The sequence below is a fragment of the Pimephales promelas genome, chromosome 6 (genome assembly GCF_988280905.1).
Source record: "Pimephales promelas chromosome 6, fPimPro1.hap1.1, whole genome shotgun sequence".
Lineage (NCBI taxonomy): Eukaryota > Metazoa > Chordata > Actinopteri > Cypriniformes > Leuciscidae > Pimephales > Pimephales promelas.
Window position 1 is genome coordinate 13,915,578 of NC_142774.1, and position 23,100 is coordinate 13,938,677.

General features: G+C 36.3%; 2 protein-coding genes and 1 non-coding gene across 5 annotated transcripts in view; 2 read left to right on the forward strand and 1 right to left on the reverse strand.

Annotated features, from left to right (window-relative positions):
* LOC120461553 (uncharacterized) lies at positions 1-8,497 on the forward strand. The gene is made up of 11 exons (XR_016168834.1): positions 1-388; positions 514-575; positions 1,229-1,321; positions 1,625-1,789; positions 3,146-3,297; positions 3,398-3,534; positions 3,636-3,729; positions 3,892-4,215; positions 4,520-4,688; positions 4,814-4,935; positions 5,787-8,497. It is a non-coding gene; the product is annotated as an uncharacterized LOC120461553 (transcript).
* cep44 (centrosomal protein 44) lies at positions 8,481-20,362 on the reverse strand. Of its 3 annotated transcripts, none has more exons than XM_089132143.1 (11): positions 20,222-20,362; positions 19,431-19,521; positions 15,596-15,743; positions 14,008-14,154; positions 12,913-13,011; positions 12,661-12,810; positions 10,335-10,547; positions 9,834-9,894; positions 9,348-9,448; positions 9,175-9,209; positions 8,481-9,061 (listed from the first exon to the last, which is right to left on the reverse strand). In XM_089132143.1, the coding sequence occupies exons 2-11, from the start codon at positions 19,517-19,519 to the stop codon at positions 9,013-9,015; spliced, it is 1,092 nt and encodes a 363-aa protein (XP_088988269.1). In that variant the 5' UTR covers positions 19,520-19,521; positions 20,222-20,362; the 3' UTR covers positions 8,481-9,012. The 3 variants fall into 3 exon arrangements, with proteins under 3 accessions (XP_088988269.1, XP_039547166.2, XP_039547176.2); XM_039691232.2 differs by lacking the exon at positions 20,222-20,362 and adding an exon at positions 20,076-20,202; XM_039691242.2 differs by lacking the exon at positions 20,222-20,362 and adding an exon at positions 19,709-19,832.
* The window catches only part of fbxo8 (F-box protein 8), an 8,426-nt gene continuing 5,556 nt past the window's right edge, over positions 20,231-23,100 (forward strand). Inside the window, exon 1 of the mRNA XM_089132144.1 lies at positions 20,231-20,371. The gene's annotated coding sequence lies outside the window, so the exon portion shown is untranslated. The remainder of the gene's footprint in view (positions 20,372-23,100) is intronic.

A 23,100-nucleotide genomic window follows, 5' to 3' on the forward strand; every position in this document is an offset into this window, starting at 1 on the left:
AATTTTGTTCTGTTGGTCACAAAGTCTGACAGAAAGTCAGGAAAAAATAAAGCACACAAGTCACATGGTCTGTTATGATACTTATTTCCCCCTTTTTGGAGTCCGACCACTTCTGATCACTATGTGGGTATACTGTATACAGCAAAATTTTCAGTGTAGTTTAGAGTTGTTTTTATGGTGTTAAATTATCAGAGTTAAAAAGTGTTGATACTGGTGTTAATTTGAAAGGCATCAACACTTGCAGAGTAAATCTGTGGTCGGAGTCAGCGTAATTGCAGCGAGTTGACGTAATTGACACTGCGATGAGTTGATCCAATTTCCGGTTCTGGCACATTATTTCCTTTTTGATTAATGGCGGACGACCACGAGGAGAGGAGTGTTCAATCAGGTATTATGTTTTAACCACTTGATTTTTCTAACCAATTTTCATGTTTAGTTTACATTTATCACCATTTAGAATAATATTAGTACATTTCTCAGCATTGCCTGAGCGCTAAACTAATTTCCTTTCAGATAACACGACAGACCACCGATCGCACCTCGAGGACCTTTCGTTTGTTTGCTGGCAAATTGAGGTAAGAGTTGCAAAGTTTATATGTTAATTAGCAGTTTTAACCTTATAGTTTCATATATTTTAGAATCTGGGATAGATGACAGTGTAATTTCTGTGATTTGTTTAATTACGTCTACCGCAAAGCATCGGCATTCCCCCTTCTTGGTGTTCACGTTATTCGTTTTGGCATAAGGCATTGTAAATTTGTAATGCATTTTTATCTCCAATATTTTAGTATAACTGTGCACTTGTTCCACCAATAATCTCCGACTGTTTAAGTGTTTAGTAGTAGCGCGCGCGAATGTATTTTTTTTAACGTGAACTTTGAACGCGCCGCTTCGGTGGTCTGGTATTTTTAAGTATACGTTATAACGTTTACTCTTATCTACAAGGTAAAAGGCAACGGACATTCATTATCAGATAAACGAACTCTTAAGCATTTTGCTTAACTTTCTGCCAGTGCATATCTGTTTTCTCATTATATGAGACGCGTGATTGACGACAATGACGAGCATGCTTCATCTGCAATCCTGTTATGATATTAGATATGACATTACGAATTAATTTGCTGCAATTTCACATGTGGTGTGACAAACGGAGCTTTTACAACAGCAGCTCGTAGGAACTTCTTTAATATTAATAACTTCATAATCTGCATTTTTCTTGGCCAAACAGCTTTCATCATGCTGGTTAAAGTTCAGTATCAAGGTGTAAAGAAATTTGTGAAATTTCCCAGCGATCGTACGTTCCAAGATTTTCTCAATGATGGTAAGTGAAGAATCTTGTGCTATTTCTTAAATGAACTTAAGTCATATAGTAATATTGTATAATCCCACTAAGTCAAAACATTACAGTAGGTCTCATTTGTTAACATTAATGTGCTAACTACCTTCAGGATTAGTTAATAAAAGTAGAACTGCTTGTTTTGTTAAATTTAGTTCATAGTGCATTCATGTTAAAAGAGAGAACTATTGATTAACAAATGCCATAGACGTTTTGTTCATTCTTAGTCTGTTAACTAATGAAACATTATATATATATTTAATTGTTATTGTTAAAATGACTTTTCAGTTAAAAGCAAATTTGGTTTGGCAAGAACAGCAGCTCTTCAAGTCTTTGATGACACCGACACCAATGTGGAAGAGGACATCTTCCATGAATTGATCGAAGGCAGTCCACATTTATGCCTAACTGTAAGATGTCCAGAAGAAGATATTACTGTTGGTTTGTCTGATGGTAAGTCTTTAATAACACTTGAGACATACTTTTTAGGACTCCAGAGTAATCCCAGTGGCAAAATATCCATATTTTTATTTTAATGGGTTGGTTCACCCAAAAATGAAAATGTGATTTCTCGCCCTCATGTCGTTCCAAACCTGTGAGACCTTCGTTCATCTTCAGAACAAAAATAAAGACCTTTTCAATGAAATCCGAGAGCTTTCTGAACCATCCAGCGGCAACGTAATTACCACTTTCAAGGCTCAGAAAGGAAGTAAATACTGTAGTCCATGTGACTCCAGCAGTTCAACTTTAATGTTATGAAGCAACGAGAATAGTGGGCAAAAACAATGACTTTATTCAATAATCAGCTCTGATTTTATTTATTTTTATTATTATTTTTTTTTAACCTTTATTTATCCAGGTAAAATGTTTGAGAACCACTTCTCATTTACAAACATGACCTGGCCAAGAGGCTACAGGAAAAAATAAGAACATAATGTACAGCTGTACATAGTCAAACACATAACACTTAGAACAAGCAGCTAAATAAAAATAAAAAATACAACAAAGAGGAAAAGAAAACGAATAGAGTGCTTAAATAAGTGTGTAAATATGGTTCATGATTGTCAGCAGGAACAAGAGTCAACTATGTAATTTTTGAGGTTTTGCTTAAAGGTGGAGATTGGGATCAGAGATGTAAGTTTCAGGGTATTTTGTAGTATGTTCCAGTCGTGTACTGATGCAAAGCGGAAGGCATTATGTCCAAAGGTAGTAGAAGTAGGGGGGATACTAAATTTAATCAAATTACTTGATCTTGTGTGATAGGTGTTATGAGCGGCATGAAGTAGGGATGACAAATAGAGAGGTGCCTTGCCCAGAATTGTCTTGTATATGAAGAGAAACCAATGATGGAGCCGCCGGGTATGAAGGGAGGGCCAACCCACCAGTTTATACAGGTCGCAGTGATGAGTGTGATAGGGTGCATTAGTGGCAAAACGGATGGCTGAATGATAGATTGTGTCAAGTTTTTTTTAGAGCTGTGTTTGGTGCCATTTTGTAGATAATGTCGCCGTAATCCAAGATTGGCAGTACTGTCGTCTTTACGAGGGTACATTTGGAAGCATGGGTAAAGGAGGCTTTATTACGAAAAAGAAAAGCTTTTATCAAACATATCTTAATCTGTCTCTGAATATGAATGGAGGTCTTTTGGGTTTGGTAGTATTGAGGGTGAGTAATGACAATTTTAATTTCTTCTAAACTAACCCTTTAATTTGATTAAATTCTTGCTTCAGAAGTGAATAACATTTTGATAAAGCCTTTTTTAATGTCTTTAGAGAAAACATTAAAATTGTTTTGCTTTTCCCTGTCAAGAGTTTTCACCCACAAGATCCTCAACCCCCAGCACATGCACTGATACTCTTTCACTCTCATCAACTGACCATGAAGAGACAGAGAGAGCTGTGCAAAATCAAGCAGCAATGGTCAGCAACAGTTTTAGCATAGACGCTGAAAAGGCAAAACGGGTATGTATACAGGTTTTTTCTTGTGGTTAACTTGTCCTTATAATACTTTCACCATTTTATTAGTCTTCGTGTTCACCTGTATGTGGTCATGTTTAATCAGACTGTCCGAGATGCACTGGAAAAAAAATCAGGTGGTGAGGAAGTGCTTGAAGAATACCAGACAACTAAGACTTTAAAGCACAGCACCAGACGTCAGCTTGTTAATATTGTTGTCAGTCACATGACAGAGATTCATGGGTAAAGATTTCAATGCACCCAGATGTGAAATACACACAGCTGTCAATTGATGTAGAAGTTTACCATTTAACCTCATGTATTTTTTTTTTTTTACATTGCAGGAGGATTCCCACCCGCAAACAGCGGGAAACTTATGCTTTGGGCATTATTTCTCTCTTTCCTAGCCTGAAAGACCCATTTTCAGCAAAGGGCTATGTAAGAATCATTTGTATTGTTATAACTGAAATACGATCTAGTTTGACGAAGTTAAATGCTCCTTTTTTGTTTCATGTAATGACAGTTTCTCTTAATGTCTATATGTGTCATGATGATTCTTCAGATTTAAAAAAAAAAAAAAAATTCTTTTCTTTTTGACAGGAGCATTTCTATGATCCGGAAAAGGGAACGGGGTTCATCTCCTGGCGCCTTAAAACTTTGTCGAGGAAGAACCCAAAACGTGTTCGCTTGGAGATGACTGAAAGTGCGGGACCAAGTCGACGAAGGAGGATAGATGATGTGCAACAACTTGAAGGAGATGCATGCAGAGAGGCAATTTCTTTCCTTGTCCACACAGCTGATGAAGCTGAAGTTATGCAGAAGATGAAGGAAACGTTTAAGCATAGACAAGAACTGGTACATAATCCTGAAAGATCAGCTGACGTCCTTGATGTTTCCCCAAGATTTTTGGATGTAAAAGGTTTGGTAAATAAAATTTATTGTACTTTTCAAAGATTGTTTTAAGTGTGTTTTAGATATGGTTTATTTTATTTGTATCAAATGAGATCACACTAACATAATTGCTAATTTGACTCATTTGTTCATAGATTTATCACACTGCTCGTACATGCCTTTCAAACATAGTGATAGATTTTGTAAGAATTCAAGTAAATATACATTCATGATTTCTTAGTCTATCAAAACATGTGCACACTATCCATTTTGGTGGTAAATGATGAAAAAGTGCCAAGTAACCTCTTAGCCACCTTGTAATATGCTTTGTTATTAGATAAACCAGGACTTTGCTCTGCTGTTCAATGCTGAAACATCCAACATGCTTCTTAAGAGGTGGGAGACGGCATTCAAGCAAAAGATCATCAACGAAGCCAAGACTCTTACTTCAACAGCAGAAATGCGGAGTCTTCTCAATGCAGCAAGTGGACAAGGATCTGAAAATGGTTGGGATGATTTGTGAGGATGTCATAATTTCATATTTGGTCTGGTTTCTTGTTGTGAGCACTAAATCGTTTGTTTTTGTTTTATCTTAAATCGCCCACCAATCCCAAAACATCTACTCATTCAGATTGGGACACTGACATGTCATCTGTCCTGCTGCTGTTGCATCTCCTGCCGCCTCCTCCAGGGAGGAAGAAGACTAAGATCAGTCCAACAGAGGCTGTTGACAGACTTGTGCGTTTCCATAAGGTAACACTTACAATACCATTTTAAAGTCATTGTGATCATTTCAATTAAAATTGGGGTTATAACTTATAAACCCTAAAATGCAGTGTTTTTCATTCGCGGTCCTTGGGACTGAACCCTCTGCACATTTTGTCTCTCTGACCTGATGAGCATAAAGATAGTTCACCCAAAAATGTCACCCTCATTTTGTTCCAAACCTGCTTTGTACTGCTGAGCACAAAGGAAGATATTTTAAAGAAAGTTTGTGGCCAAAGCAGCCTGTTTACAAATTCTTCAAAATATAATTCTTTGGTTCAGCAATACAAACAAATAATATTGAGTTATAAAGAAAAACCCTAGCATGTGTAATACATTTTCAGTTTTGGGAGAAATTAACCCTTCAGTTTAGTTCGTGGAGCTTGTACCTAATGAGATGAAGAGCTGGAACGGGTTTGTTGAATGAGGCAGACATCCAATGCATAGAGCCATTGACCCACAGGACTGGGATTGAAAATCACTGGCATAATTTGACTTGTTTAATTGTCCCTTTTAGAGTCTCTAACTAATTGCATGCATTCAGTTGCATTCTATTGACCTACAGATCTCGGATTTCCATGTACAACTCTTTGTTCTAATGAAGTAAGTCAGTCACATAGCTTGGTTTGGTGGCTGAGGGTTGTAATGTACAAAGCATGATAACAACTGGTTTTGTCAGGCACAAATTGGGTTAAGGTGTGTCAGGTGGCTTTTTTTGTTTTGTTTTGTTTTGTTTTGTTTTTCTCTTTGTTCAATTTTATGTGAGCAAGTTTAATGCATTATTTCATATGTAATTTTTTTTTTCCTCTAATCTTTTTTTTTTTTTTTTTCCTCCTCAGTCCTGCACCAGTATTGAAGGCCTTCTCAATGGGAGGGAGGGCCACCAGCCATTTCTACTGGGATCAGGAAGGATCAAGGGCAGGATCGACCACTTTTACGTCGCTGTAGACAAACGCCTTATCCCTTGCCCTGGTCAACTTCTTTACCTTCCTGCAGACCACAGTTTACAACATCGATGTTGGTCTTTCAAGTGAGTCTCCAAGAGTAAGGGAACTGCGCGCAAAGCTTTTAAATTAGTTTAAATGTTAGTGTTTCCTCTGTAAAAGTGTGCATGCAAACAGCCACTCTTTGATAGCTCATTTAAGAGTCACACACAGTTTTTATCCTTCGTTAAAGTTTAAGTTGTTGTGTGCGCAGAGTGGCTGTAGTCGGCAGTTTTGCTCATATTCTGGGTTTCGAAAGCATTTGAACCGTTTTCACATGCTGTTGATGGCTGTCCCGCTTTTGAATTGTCATCTGGTGAACTGTCGTCTCAAAATGTTGATGATAATCAGTCAGGTTCTTTGTTTGTTGGAGAAAGTGATCCCCAAGTTGCTCTCATTGACAATGTTACCTTTTCCAGGAGAGAAACCGCAGATATATGTGCCTCAATTGTGGCCAAATTACAGTGCAGTGGAGTAGCCAATAGCTTGGTATCATCAGTTGTTTCAGACCTTGAGGACCTCACCACTGAACTGCATAGCCAAACTCGTCAAAATGTGATTTCTGTCATTCCTCTTGAAAACCCAGTCAGATCAGCTGTCGAAGATAGTTTAGAGCATTTTGAGAGTCCCTTTTCCATGTTTAACACTGAAACTAAAAGAAATAATTATTTTGTTGACAAATGGGGTGTTGTGGAGCCGGTTGAAATTGTGCTTGGGATGAGGTATGACATGAGGAGAAACAAAAAGACTGGATGTTATGATCAGGTCCCAGTAAAAGATACATTCGTGTATGTCCCAATTTTGGAAACATTAAAATGTATGTGTCGAAATGCAGATGTATGTACTCTGCTGAGAGAATTTACAGGAATGCCGAAATCACATTTTGAGGACTTTTGTGATGGAAGTTACTTCCAAAGTCATCCATTATTCTCCAAACATCCCAATGCTTTACAAATTCAGGTGTATTATGATGACTTTGAAACCGCAAACCCTCTTGGCTCTAAACGTGGGGTACACAAGGTTGGTGCTCTTTATTTTGTGCTTCGAAATTTACCTCCCAAATCTAATTCGAGACTGATGAATATCCATTTGATAAGAACATGTGAAAAAGTATGGTTTTGACCCCATCTTGGAACCATTGATTCGTGACATAAAGATTCTAGAGACAGATGGTATTGAACTACCCATATCAATGAGTAGAGTTTATGGCACAATATGTCAAGTAATTGGAGACAACTTGGGGATGCACTCAATACTTGGGTTCACAGAATCATTTAGTGGACATTACTCCTGTCGTATGTGTTTAACTGAAAAAGATGATATCCAGTTAGTTCACAATGAAGATGATTTTAGGGTTGTTTTGCGTGATCGTTCGATTTATGACCAACACTGCAGTGAGTTAGAATCGGACCCTCAACTTAAGTCAACACATGGCCTTAAAAGAAGCTCAACACTCAATAGCCTGCAGTATTTTCATGTGTGCCACAACTACTCTCTAGATGTGATGCATGACCTCCTGGAAGGAGTTGTGCAATTTGTAATGAAACTACTGTTTGAGTATCTTTCAGAAAAATTTGTTACACGGAGTGAATTGCTCTCCAGAATATATTCATATGATTATGGATATTTGGAGAGAAAAAATCGTCCAACAAAAGTCAATCTAGAGCACAGTGGAAATACCATAGGGCTTAATTCTATCCAGGCACTCTGTCTTGTCAAAAACATTCCTTTGCTGTTTGGTGATATTGTACCCTTAGGTGATCAAAATTGGCATTTGCTCCTGCTCTTGCTTCAAATTCTAAACCTGGTGTTTTCCCCTTGTATTTCTAAAGGCATGACTGTCCTCCTGAAGTATTTAACAATTGAGCACCATGAATTATTTAAAGAGTTGTACCCACAAAAAAAGTTGCTGCCCAAACACCATTTTATGGTGCATTATCCAGCCTGTATTCGCAAAATTGGACCGCTAGGGCACATGTGAAGCATGAGGTTCGAGGCTAAGCATAAAGTTTTTAAGAATACACTGAAGAATTTCAAAAATATCACCAAATCACTGGCAAAAAGTCATCAAATGTCAATAGGTTATCTTTGGGAAACAACACCATTTAGTCAAGTTGAGTGTGGACCAATGAAATCATTTTGTTGGAATGATGTTGAGAATGGTGAAAAGTTGGCAGGAATGCTACAGAATCCCATGCAAACTATGCATTCCATGAACTGGGTCAAAATAGATGGGACAGAATATAGACAAGACCTCATTGTATGCAATGAAATCTTGGATGAAATTGCTGTTTTCAGTCAGATTCGGAAAATACTTTTCATTGACAGCACTGTGTATTTTATTGTTGACAAACTTTTCACAGAACATTTTTCTGAACATTTTCATGCATTTAAAGTACAGAGATACTGTGAGTTGAGTGAACTTGTAAAAGCCAACAGCTTGAAGTTCTACAGGCCTTTTGATCTGCAGTGTTTATATGGGTCAGATGATGGCCAATATGTTGTATCATCCTCTGTGTTGGTGTAATTGTTGCAGCTGTTGTTGAAAATAAAATTTCAAACTGATACATCGTGTTGACTTTAACTGAATACACTTTTTTTCCCCTAATTTTTTTTTACACTAGTACCTTAATCAGGGTTTTTTTTTTTATGAACACAATATTAGTGTTAAAACTAATCTCTTGGTGTTAAGATATTGACACACCCAGTGTAGTTTCAACACTAACTTGGTGTAAATGAGGGATGAGGGGCACTAATGGTGTTAACGGGGAACACTAACAGTGTTGTTTTTACACTAAGCAAGTGTAAAAAAAAGTAACACTATTTAAAGTGTAAGTTTAACTCGATTTAGTGTGGACCTATATAAACTCCGAAAAAGTGTTAATTTTCACACTGTGCGTGTTAATTTAACACTTTCAAATTTGCTGTAAAAACATAATTTTATAAACTTTTATCAACTTAATTTTATTTACTTATTTCTCAGAAAACTGAAAAACAACACACAGGTTTGGAACAATGTGAGGGTAGTAAATAATGACACATTTAAAAAAAAAAAAAAAAAAAACTTGAACTGAGATGAGATTCACATTGCCGGCTCTATATTTTGCAGAATGTTAGCTGTATCCTTCATCCTGTAATGGGAAAGGAACAAACAATCTATTGATGTGCAGTCTTTGTCTAAGTGACAATTTTTCAAGCGAAATATTAAACTTTTTATTACATTTATAAAAATAACAACACTTACATATAAACTATTCTGTCCAGCCTTTCTTTAAAATTCTAAGAAATTGGAAGAAAAATATACAATAGTTATTGGATGGATGGATGGATGGATGGATGGGTTAGTGGATGGATGGATGGATGGATGGATGGATGGATGGATGGGTAAGGTGAGTGGATGGATGGATGGGTGGTCACCTGGTTCGCTGTTGGAGGAGTACTGGCTAGAAGATGCCCATTATCACTGATTTCAGATGGTGGTTGAATCACAGTAGAAAAGCCACTTGCAGATACTTTAACTGATACAAATAGAAAAAAATAATAATATTCAAAATAAATAAATAAAAGTGCCATTTGAAATTTTCTTCTAGAATGATCATTTTTATCAAGCTTGTATATTTAAGATCAGTGATTTCACTTAAATGGCAATGATAATTACCTATTAATTGTTATTTAAGTGAAATTACTGAACTTAAATATACAAGTTTGATAAAAATCATCATTAAATAACATTTCAAATGGCATTTAGAGGCTTTTGCATCTGAACTCTTCAAATATATTTATTTATTTATTTATTTATTAATATACAGGAATATAGGAATATACACAATCCTAAAGAGATTTGATGAATATTTCATTTATTTAAATTATTCAAATTAAAAAAGCTAAAACATTGCAAAGTACCTGTATTCTCTTTAAATTCAACCTTGCCTGAGTTGAAGTCCCCATCTTGTGAAGTTAGACCCTATAGGAGTAGAGAAATCTTTTGTGAGCACCATAGAACACATTTATTTATATTCATTACTTCTCAAGAGATGCAATGTCAACTTGTCATTTTAAAACAAATCACAAAACAAAATAACACACTCATGAACAGTTATATTAGGATATTAAATTGCAACAAAATTCAGTTTTTCTGAACAAATCAGTTCCTGTAGACTGGAATCTGACCTCTAAATTGGTTTGCAGTCTTCAAAAAACAAACTATTTTCCTTATACATTTTTCCGACTTAGAAACTGAAACATGAGAGCTTTGCTATAGTGCATGTATATGTGCTGACTGTCACTGCTTTTCATCCCGTAACGCAAGCTTGATCATCAAAGTGAGTTGGGAGAAAAAGGCATTATGCCACAATTGCAAAATTAAATGAAATTTAACTTCCAAAGGATGTTAAACTCCCCTACCTGTGCTGAGGTCAGTGCCAGTCTGGTCTCCAGCAGCAGCACGCGACTCTCCAAGTTCTCCCACTGGTTGCTCTCGATGATAATCTTGCCACCCAAGCTTTTCTCCAGAGTATGTATCCTGTGTTCCATGAGGGCCAATCGCTGCTCTAGTCTGCCAACACTCTCCAGAAGACTTAACTCCACGCCCCTCAGCCGGCTTTCTAAAACACAATACTAAAGAGACCCCATGTGCATTAGAGTGGATTGCCAAATTTTGCAAATGATTGTATGTACTAGGAATTGGCAATTTGAGTAATTGTGTAGTTTAGTTTTAGCCTAGTAATACCAAACTCTGCTACTTCGCTTTGCTTCGAATAGACAAAGTCTTGAGTGGCATCATTGAAAAGTGTTTTCTTTATCGCGAGGGGCGCTTGTCTGAAGTATAAAATCATTGGTTACCCGTAAGCCAATCACATAACGTTTGGTTATGCGCCAGCTCAGCCACATCGATCTAAACCTGTAAACACACAAGTTATATGATGCGAAAACGAAACCATCGAGCGAAATACCGGAGTGCACATTGCTGTGAACGACTTTTGTCGATTATGAGAAGTAAATCTACGCATCCACAGCACAATCTAAATTAATATTTGACAGTAGAGAGAAAAAGGAAAATATTTGCAGCCAACTGTCAAAGTTAGAATTAGTTCTGTTAAACACAGCTCTTTGTTCATTTCGAGTCTGTCGGATATGCTGCAATTTAATTGCAAGATTACAGCATGACATGGCAATATTTAAGAACTGGAAAAGAAAGCGGACACTGACCTGTCAAAAGGGTGCTAGATCGAGCTTGACAGATAAAAGAGACCGAGATACTCTCTCTGTCGGGAGTACGGTTACAACATCACCTCCATTCAAAATGTTTAACAAACACTTCTTGGTCGGGATTCAGTTTGCAAATGCCGGGAATATCCTGCACAACAGAGTGAATTGCATGTCGTGTCTCCATATGCGTGGTCGTTTTCGATTTCCCCAATCTTAAACATGGTGCTTAGCGTCTTCGTCACGGCTCTCAGCCCGCCCTTTGTTCGTTGATTGGGCCGGCTGTTTTCAGGCCGGAGGAAAACGAAGAGACATGTTGCTGTTTTAGACTGAGTACAGAAGCGAAAATAAATAGAGCGGAAGTACGAAGTCTGACGTAGTCAGGCTAATTTAGTTTCACAACACACAGAAAAAAAGTAAATGATTACCCAAAAAAATTTAACTAAAGCTGTAGTCCATAGCCTTTTTGGGGGTTAAAAATGATCCAAAATACATAACCATCCAGTGTTCAAAACTATCTGCTTGCCTTAGCTCGATTCAAAATGGTAAGCTTGTAATAATGTTTTTAATTCCAGTGGTACTGGTGGATTTCCAAGGGAGATTCAAGCATGTCTTTGCGTCATTACGCCACATCTGTACACATAAAGAAGGATCGAAAAAAAAGGTCTCGGGAAAGTCCTTTTAGGCAAGTCATGCCACTCGGCCGCCATCTTGGCAACGCCTCCGGGCAGCTATTTCGGACAAACAAGACCAGGCTCCTATCTAAATGAATGGGCAGAAAGTGAGAACTGCACTTTCACTGGTCACCGGGACATAAAAACATAAAAACAAAATATGTTGAAGTACAACTCACTAAAGTTGATTATTCTGTGAATGACTGCAATTGCAGATTTCGAACAGAGATGGCGAGGAAAACTGCGAACTGCAGCTTTAAAATGATAAAAAAAAAAGATCAAAAATGTATAAAGGTTTCAACAAAAACATTTGTTGTAACACTATGTAGTTTTTCAACCTTCATAATATATTTCCAAGACCCTTGTGATGGTACATCGAGTTACAATAAGTTAAATGACACGTCTGTCATAGCCTGACGTGGTCTGTATCGCTTTTACTTGCACTATGTAACTTTGGGTTTCGGGTAGTAACCGGAGCACAAAAAGAACCACAAAATTCAACTGCTTTACGTCATACGTCACTTAACCCACCACTTCCTCAAATTGATTCCAAAGCCGGTGCTGGATAAACAGCGAGCATGTGTGTGCGACAGTAGGCTGCGGTAGACTAAATTATTTACGACAGCGGTAAGCGACCGCAGAGAAAAAGTTACTTTATGATGCTTTAAACATTAACTGTTTCCAACATTTATGATAAGAAATGTTCTTGAGCACCATGTCAGAATATTAGAATGATTTTTGAAGGATCATGTGACATTGAAAACTGACTAGTTGGTGCATTATGTGCTCTCAACTAGATGATTACTCATGCACCTCCCTGTGTGTACATGTGTTGCAGGATGCGCACTTACAGTGGAATCTTTAGGTTGAGTTGAATCCTCAAGAGCCTCACTGTCTAACTCTGTCTTTTCTGTTTCCTGTTCATCTGAGCAGCATCTGATCTGAGCTGGTGCTGAGCTGCTGCCAAGATGCCTTTCTACCAGTGGCTGCTTCTGAGGTAACTAAGAGGGAAAGAAGCAGATACCTGTATGATGCAACAATAATTATTATTTACTGCATTTACAATAATAGTTTATTTTACTGTCAATTATGTTTTTACTTACTGTCAGGGCTGTTAACACCAGTGAATTACTCTCAGGAGAAGGGATCTCATTTTTAATGCAGCTCTTCAACTGAGGCCTTCTCTTTGGCTTACTGTCATGCTGTAAAACAATTTGCAGTTTATTCAATTAAAATATAAAAATATACATAATAAACATAAATAAATAAAATATGGCCAATAACCAAATCTGATATAAAAATTATATCATATTTTCTCAAAATAGATTAAAAGTAAAATCACTTTAAATGCTACAAGTGATTTAGTGATTTGCTAAATATTACATTTAACAGTGTTATTTAATATGTTTATTTAATATAAGTGTTTTTAAAGATTAACTTTTAAGTGACAGATGACAGCAAATGTAAAAACGTAAAAGTAAAAATAGGGGAAATGAGAATGCAAAATGAATTATCAAATTTAAAGGGTTAGTTCACCCAAGTTGTTCCGAACCTGTAAGACTTTTGTTCATGCTCAGAACACAAATTAAAACATTTATTTGTTTATTTTATTTTTTTATGAAATCCGGTTTAGTCCAAATTTTTTGAAGAGACATAATCACTTTGCATGATTTTAGGCTTTAATTCACATATAAACATTCATCAACTCACACATTGGTTGTGGTAAACGGAAGCTTTAACATGCTTGCTTGACGTGCAAGAACCAATGAGGTTAATTCTGGTGTGTTACGCAGCACATTTGAGCTTAAGCAAGAACCAATGAGGTTTATGTTTTAATCAGTAATAGTTGAGCTTCTGTTTGATCGCTCAACAATGTTTAAAAGTGAATAAAAGCATAAATTCCATCTGTCCATACAACGATCAAGTCTTTTCAGAAAATTTTGACTAAAACACTTAATTCGTATGAATTAGTTTTTTAACTTTTGAAGTGTCAAAGTGGTAGTTGCGTAGACTGTCAAAAGCGGGATTATAATCTTTCTATATTCATTTTATTCAAAATGTCTCATTTGTGTTCCAAAGATGAACAAAAGTCTTACGGTTTAGAAAGACATAAGGAAGAGTAAATAATGACAATGTAATATTTAGGTACCTATTTCGCTTATCACTATATTAGAAAACAATATATATATTTTAGATACCTTGCTTTCTTTCGTCAGTTCTTTGTGCTTGTTGAGAATAAGGCCAATGATATCACATAGAATGGTGACTTTCCTCTCAGCAAAGCCAAACTGAAGAAACTGCTGTTTGGTCAACAACGGCTTATAGCTGAAAACATCCCTCAAGACCTACATTTTAAGAGATTTTCCCATGAAAATGCAGATACAACAAAAAGAGTGCTAAAATAAATATTACAACTTCAGGGGTTTAACATATTAAAGGACTTGGAAGGAAATCATCCCCTCGGTGGATTAAAATCACAAACAAAAAACATGATTTGTAGAATTTCTGGTACAGGAGGAACTCCAGAAGAGCCACCAAGACTAATCACAGGAGGACTAAGCCAGATGTAAACAATGAGCTGTAGCGCAAAGGGAAAAAATATGACTGGAAAAATATGATAGAACTGCTTAACATACTTTCCTGTTACAACAACTCTATATTTTAGCAAATGCCATCGAGGTCCTCAAGGTAATATAGTGGGACCACTAATTCCCCCCAGAATATTTCACGTGAGCTGCAGATGATCCTGGGACGAAGGCCAGAACTTTTAGAACTGCACAAAAGGTCAATGGAGGAAGGAGGAAGTGTCAAAAGACAGAGCAGCTCTTCAGTCCAACGGTTGAACGTACAGAATCAGCTTTAAGTTAATCTGAGATCAGATGACTTGGACCAACATGAAGGCAAGCTTACTTTTTTGTTCTCTCACAGCAGGAGAAAATTTAATTACTCAAGACTTGGTGGAGAAGAGATGCCAGAACATCTCAATGCTGGAGAATGGGGTTACAGATGCTCCAAATCAGGAGGGTTAAAACCCTCTGAGATCAGGGACAGTGCCAGTAAATATGGCTATTAGGCAACATAAAGCATGGCTTTGTAAGTTTAGTTCAATTGTGAAATTGCTTTTCTTAAAAAAAAAAAAAAAAATCCACCTCGGCGACTCGGATACTTATTTTTTTACCTCAAAAATTAACTTTCTGTCCTCACAACTGAAACAAAGCAACTCCGACCACTTGGATCCAATTAAAACAACCACCTACTCAAAACCACTAGAACTTGAATGAAACAACAAACAGTTTATAAAAGTAAAATTAAAAGGGGCTGCAATATCACAAACATGCATGCTTATGAAGATCTATTGTTGATTTCAAATGAAAATTATCCACTAGCTAAACCATGATAGCTGTATTAAATATAGCATTTTAACTGAACTGTGACTCAATTTGTTAAACACAAGAGTTTAAAGGGATAGTTCACCCAAAAATAAAAATATTTACTCACCCTCATGTTGTCAAACCTATAGTTTTTTTTTCTTTTTTTTTTTTTTTCTGTTTATGCAAAATAAGATATTTTGAAGAATGTTGGTAACCAGTTTTGGTGACCACTGATTTTCACAGAAATGACAAAAATAAATAAAGTCTCTCGAAATATCTTTCTTTTATGTTCCACATAAAAAGAAATGAAAAAGTTAGCAATGACAGAATTGTATTTGATGAACTATCTCTTTAAAATATAGGCTATTCTTCCTAGCTAAAATAATATTTGATAAGCTACATTCAAGCAATTCACCTTGTAAACATTCTCAATAAATCGTAAATCATTCATTCCGGTTAATTCCACACCATAATCGACCAGGTGCTCTGCGATTGAGGGGGAAAAGGACGTGAAGGTAAAGCTCACAATAGGAAGACAAGCTGATGGATCTCCCACAGCCAATCTGGAGGAGTAAAACACAACATCATCAAATTATAAAGCACTTCTACTTACAAACAACATAAAAGTGTTACAAAATCAACAACATATATAGGATTTAAATCAAATCAAGTTTTATAACATGTCTGCAAGCCATTTTGAGTATCGTGCATGAGACAAATTAAGTCATTTTTCTGGATCACCTCCAGAATGTACAAGCCAAACGGATCTGTCTTTCAGAGAAGAATGTTGTGTTTGATGCATCTCACATCAAAACCTCTTCACTAAGCATCTGATGTGCAGCTTGAGATCCTGGTGAAGGAACAGAGCTGGTTTTTGTAAAGCATGTTTACAAAATAGCTCAGCATTGGAGAGGCTCGGGACAAGTCTTCAACTTCCCAAACTTCAAAACAAAATATGGGACATGAAACACTGGCAGACCCCCCTTTTGGATGTTTACGTGAGTCATGATGTTTAAAGTCTAGGCCAAAAAAGTGGGGGTAGAATTAGGGGACGTTAATGTCTAATGAATTACATCCCCGCATATCATCTCTGCTGACTGCATGTGAAAAATGAATTCACAAAAGCTATGCATTCATAAAGGCTGGAAAGTGAATGAGATTGGTATCAAATGTCAGTGTGGTCAGATTTTATTATAGGAGGTCCCTTTATTTACTTCATTTAGGTTCAGGGGAATATATCTAAAAACCTACTTTTAGCATCAAAGGTGTTTAATCTGTGTTTTTGAACAAATGATTCAATGACAAATACGCCCACTTCGGTGATAATTTGAAAATCTGAAATAACGAAAAGGTTAAAAAGACTGTTTGTGAAGTTGTTTCATAAGTTAACTGCTCTATCCGGGTCAGCGCCAGAGCAAACTCAGATTTGAATGTTTCGGTGTGATTTTGTCAAAGATTTAAAAGTCACAAGCAAATCATTGCCATTTAGGAATGAGATTGTTTGGGTGTTTGAATCGAGATTGGGGACACCCCTCGCTGCAGCCTGTAGCATGATGACATAGCTGGATGGTCCAATACCTGGTGGACGCTGTAACGCGCGTGCGCACTAGTCAAGTCAAGTCATCTTCATTTATATATCGCTTTTCACAATTTAGATTGTTTCAAAGCAGATTTACATAGATACGCATATAATTTAATGTAACAGAGATTGTTTTGGCTTTATAGCGGTTTATATACCGCTTTTAACAATTTAGATTGTTTCAAAGCAGATTTACATAGATACGCATATAATTTAATGTAACAGAGATTGTTTTGGCTTTATAGCGGTTTATATACCGCTTTTAACAATTTAGATTGTTTCAAAGCAGATTTACATAGATACGCATATAATTTAATGTAACAGAGATTGTTTTGGCTTTATAGCGGTTCGTGAATAATGTTATTCATATCTGTCGAAATGATAATTTTTTTTATTAAATTAGGGGACGACACCGTTCTCTCTAAACAGACTTTAAACGTGATCCTGTAATAAACGCTGATGGCACATGCACATTAAGAATTGATAGTTCGTGTAGAGAGTAGAGAGTTGGTGAACAAACGCACATTGATCTTCCAAGAATACATTTAAATATAAATGGTTACGAGTATGGAAGCTCTTTTCAGAGCTTTCAGAATAAAAGATTTTTTTTTTAAATAATTGCGACTTTTTCCTTACAATTGCGATTATACATTTCAGAATTGTGAGATATAAAGTCAGAATTGCGTGAAATAAAGCCTCAATCGCATGTTATAAAGACAGAATTGCGTGAAATAAAGTCCCAATTGTGTGCTATTAAAGTCCCTGTAAAGTCAAAATTGAGTTTGTCACACCACAGAAAAATGTGTTATTAGCCACCCAGCCAAATTTGAATGATAAAAAAAGTCGGCAAGTACATAAAATAAGCTATTAAAATCTTGAAAAAATGAGCAGTTATCTCTGTTCTCAAACGCTGGGGGAGTGTCCGCTGGCTGCGTGGAAACCACGCCCACTCGCGGGAAAGCTAGTGTCGACGGTGATATTAGCTGCTGAGATAGTTGGTTAAACAGCGGATTATCAGTGAAGCCCAGTTGTCTCTGAGGAAAGTTTATAAAACGATCCCGTGTAAAATGATCACCACAGAGGCGGGTGTTGGCGGTGATCCTCAGCTCTTCATCAAGGTTGGCTCTCTAAAAACCTCTCCTTGATGTGATCGTTTTTAAATAAAGGGATTTTAAATAAAGATACCGATCTGTTTTGTAAATGATCACATTCAGCCTATGCTGAATAGTAGCCTATGCATTTCTGTATTGAAGGCATAGCTAGAAAACTGTAGGCTCAGCTGTAGTAACTAATTGTACTGACAGTCACTCGCGATTGAGCAGTGAATGCAAATGTGCTCGGGGAGTGTTATTGTGTGTTAGGGGAGAGATCAGACTCTGTGCGTCATCAAATAGGGGTGTGTCCAGGAGGATTAAAGAGAAGAGAAGAGAAGAAAAGAGAAGAGTTATTTTGATTAAGGATTAGGAGGGCAGATAAATAAAATATTAATTATAATAATGGTGTGCACAGATCATTAATAATACTGCAATATTCCACAAAATAAATATTACTTAATACATTTTGATTTCAAGGAGACTTTAAAGATACGATTTAGAGTATAAACACTAATCTTATTTTATAAAGTGCTTACATGCACGCAGTACAAGAATGGAGATTTATAAAATGCACACTCTGCCATAGTACATTTAGATAGTACTTTTATTTACACAGGCATGATCAGCGTCATGTAAATTAATTAGGATATTATAATGTATAAATGATATTGTAGAATGGTCACCTGAACACCTGTATTTCCATGTGCAGAATAATTAGGTAACTGAATAATTAGGTAACCCACTGCGCAATGTGACGTCAGAGTGACGTCTTTTCTATGTCATTTTTGGACGTCCAATTTCGGTCCACTGAAGGGGTTGTTTTGTAATGTTGATGTCGGTGGGACCAAATATGGTTGTGTGGACATCTTTTCAACATCAAATTGAGTATCTTCTATAACGGTAGTCCCATGTTTTAAAAGGGTAGAGGATGTTTTTTGTACCATATATTCAAATTAATACATTTGGCAGACACTTTTATCCATAGTGACTTACACTGCATTACACATTTACATTCCTATTCCATGGCTTTCACTGGGAATCGAACCCATGATCTTGGTGTTGCACTAGGTGGCCGTCACACAAGTGCCAACGCTCTACTGTTTGAGCTACAGCACTACACCTTTGTATTTGTCAATTACCGAGTTTTTTGGAAAATTATCTTAAATGATTATAAATAATCTGTATTCATTTGTATTAATCATGTTTATAACAACAGTGCTGATATTTGTAAAAAAAAAAACAAAAAAAAAAAACAAATATTAATCATGTAAATTTCCTGCACCTGTAATAGACGTCCAAATGAGGTAAAAAAAAAAAAAAAAATTACCCAGTTCAATGGTCAAATGTTGAACATCAACATGACGGCCAAGTTGGGTCATGGTTGGATGTCCAAATAGTGGACCTAGTTTGGACATGGACCAACGGACCGAATATAGACATGATCTGCATGTCCGACGTCCAGTGTTTAATGGGAACTTCAATTCATGATTTTTTTTTATATAAACAATAATATATATATATTGTTATATTGCGTGCGTGTGAATGAACTAGGCCTATTGGTTTAAAATTCGTCATACCTTTGATAGTCCACTTCTCTCGGATACTTTACAGAACGGAGAGAGGCTTCTAGCTTTCTCAGACATCCTTTTAAATCACCAGTGCCCATCTCTGTAATGTCAGAGAATTTCAGTTAGGAGTAAACATAACGTTGTCGATGTCAATTGAATTTACCATTCGTAGACCATAAGTTACAATGTTACAAAATGATCGTGGCGTACGTGTTATTTCAACGAGTACATTAGTTGATTAAATGTCACACTTATTTTCGTTTGTAATACAGTAACAACTGACTTACCAATGGTTATGTTTTATAGATAAAAAGTTATTGCTAATTCCTCCCTTTTGTTTTTGCCGCTGAAACACCCGAGTTCGTTGTTATTGGTTTCTATCAGGTTTCTACGCACCAGACGACGGGTCAAACCTTTGTTTCACTTCTACACATTCTTGTCTTAGCTTGCTTCTTTGGGGTTTTAGAAGTACATACACATTTGTTGATTTAATTTCATGTAATTATTAATTTACTCATGTATTTTAATTCATTCACGCATATATTAATGTATTTTTTTGTATCAACTTCACTCCTTTATTCGTTTTATGTATGTATTTTATTACTGTACGAACATGACAGAAAACTTTTCGATCGAAAGTGCAACTGTATGTACCTGTGTTTGATTTACTCTGAGCGATATGCGTCACTTCCACCAATAACAAGAGAAACGTCAGTCTGGCCAGAGTGTTCGAGGAGGCGGAGAGACAGCCAGGAGGAGCGAGTGGACTGATGAAAGATAGTGTCACAGGACTGTCTCACCTCGATCAGCAGCGTTGGAGCTGTCAAGATGGCTGTCCTGGGCTCTTGTTAAAAGATTGAGATGATTTCATCCGTGAGACACTGGCAGGTCACTAGCAACTCATTTCGTCGCGGCGGCGGTAACGTTAGAAGTATTTCATATACACAGAGGTGGGTGGTGCTGCTTAGATTGACGCTGCGAAAAAAAAACACAAGCGTTTTTCCGCAACAGCCAATCAGAGTTCGAGTGTATGTGTCAAATTGGTATTCCAACCAATTGTTTTAGAGCGAGGCGGGCCTTTGTGCTTCAGCCAAACATGATAGAGGACCCATTGCTTAAAAAATACAAACTGTAGAAAACCTCGATTTGTATGTCAGTCATCACACTAAATGATATCTATTTTTATAATTTACATTCTCAGATATTGTGCTAATATATATACATTTTTTTTCTTCTTTAATTAATGTGTCAGATGAATTTTCTTTTGTTCCGTCAGAAATCTGAAAGGCTACTGATACTATGCTAATAAACTTTATTTGCATAGTATCAGTAGCCTTTCAGATTTCTTCCGGAACAAAGGAGGACTCATCTGACTATTTACAGTAACTATTTTCAGTAAACTGAGACAATACAAGCTAGAAAAAAACAGCTATACAAGAATACCACAAAAGTACCATTATTTACAAAATATACATTTTTTATTAAAAGCAGAAACATTAGGTCAGGGTTAAACTACGATTTAAGTACTTTTCAACTGACCTAAAATTTATTTTTAGATCCTGCAAATGGTACTTTTGTGGTATTCTTGTATAGGCCTAGCTGTTCTTTCCAGCTTGTATTGTCTCAGTTTTTATGGAAGCTTGTTTCCGCCATTGAATAAAAAATATAATAAAGAATTGTGACTTTTTATCTTACAATTCTGACTTTTTTTTCTCACAATTCTGACTTTTTTTCTCACAATTGCGAGTTTATATCTCACAATTCTGACTTTATTTCTCAGAATTGCGTGATATAAAGTCGCAATTGCGAGTTATAAAGTCAGAACTGTGTGTTATAAAGTCAGAATTGCGAGATATAAAGTCAGAATTGCGAGATATAAAGTCAGAATTGCGTGATATAAAGTCAGAATTGTGAGATATAAAGTCGCAATTCTGAGAAAAAAAGACAGAAGTGTGACTTTTTTCTCACAATTGCGAGTTTACATCTCGCAATTCTGACTTTATAACACATAATTGCGAGTTTATATGTCGAAATTCTGACATCTTTTCTCAGAATTGTGAGATATAAACTCGCAATTGCGACTTATTAGGCCAATTCTTTTTCCCCCCATCAGAAGAGTTTAAATCTCACAATTCTGACTTTATATCATGCAATTCTGACTTTAAAACTCGCAATTGCGACTTTATATCACGCAATTCTGACTTTATAACTCACATTGCGACTTTATATCACGCAATTCTGACTTTATGTCTCGCAATTCTGACTTTATAACTCGCAATTGCGACTTTATATCACGCAATTCTGACTTTTTATCTCGCAATTCTGACTTTGTAACTCGCAATTGCGACTTTATATCTCGCAATTCTGACTTTTTATCTCGCAATTGCGACTTTATATCACGCAATTCTGACTTTATATCTCGCAATTCTGACTTTATATCTCGCAATTCTGACTTTACAACTCGCAATTGCGACTTTATATCACGCAATTCGGACTTTTTATCTTGCAATTGTGAGAAAAAAAGTCAGAATTGTGAGATAAAAAGTCGCAATTATTTATTTTATTTTTTTATTCAGTGGCGGAAACAAGCTTCCATACAGTTTACTGTAAATAGTTTTGTTTGTTTTTTTTTGTTTTTTTGTCAAGAGTAACACAATTAGAACATGCATGGAGTTAATTGCCAGACCTGTTTACTTTCACTTTTAATAGAAAGACAAGAGTTAGATGAGCTAATCCACTGTGTAAAAAAAAAAAAAAAAAAAATGTTTATTATATAACTTTAATGAGGGCAAATGTTTTGTAATGATTTAAGAACAGCTTCTGCCCTTAGGCAAAGCAGAGGGAAATTACTTGTAAGAGTTCATTGACCTTGTTCAGATTTCCGTTCCATGTTTTAAGCAGGTCTAAGAATTCCCAAGCTCCTCCTACAGAATGCCAAGGAGCATTGCGTCAGTCCCGAATAAGGAATATGTCAAGATCATATGAAAAAAGCTGTTGCAGAGACAAAGAAAGCGACCCGAGAGCATTCAAGAGGCCTTTAAAGACAAGAATAACAAGGCTTCTCATAGACTGAGATATGTTTTAGAGAGAAAGGCCCTTGGAGGGAGTCAGACAGGGCCACATAAAAAGGCTTAATGCATATCTCAGAGAGAGGATTAGTGCTACTGCAGTGGAGATAAAGCTGCCATCAGAGGTTTTATTTCCCAGAGGACTACTGCACACTAGCACTAAAAACAGTTTCCTTTGGGCTGTTTTGCTCTGTCGGATAATGCAAAGATTCGGGGACCTAACAGCAAAGATCTAAATCAAAAAATAATGTGCTGATAGTTTGAGGCCTGTGGATTGGTTTAGTTTGGAGGAACAGAAGGCAGAGGCTTAATACACAATGCTTTCCTTTAATAATAAGTAAATACAAAACGAGATTATATGATTTACAAAAACTTATTTTCACTACTGATCAAACGTTAATAATCAAGTTTTTTTTTTTTTTTTATAAATTAGTCTCTTATGCTAACTAGGGCTGAATTTATGTAATGTAAAACAGAGTAAAAATAGCCATATTGAAAAAATATGATTACAATTTAAAGGGATATTCCAGTTTATTTGGAAATAGGCTAATTTTCCCACTCCCCCAGAGTTAAACAGTTGAGTTTTACCATTTTCGAATGTATTCAGCCGA

Bases quoted from the DNA above. Each gene is read 5' to 3' on its own strand.
- cep44 (XM_089132143.1), bottom strand. From the start codon at position 19,519: ATGGGCACTGGTGATTTAAAAGGATGTCTGAGAAAGCTAGAAGCCTCT. The intron at 13,012-14,007 runs GTATCTAAAATA...ATTGTTTTACAG, and splicing joins AACTGACGAAAGAAAGCAAG to CATGACAGTAAGCCAAAGAG. The intron at 9,449-9,833 runs GTACTTTGCAAT...TATTTGTATCAG, and splicing joins TGAATTTAAAGAGAATACAG to TTAAAGTATCTGCAAGTGGC.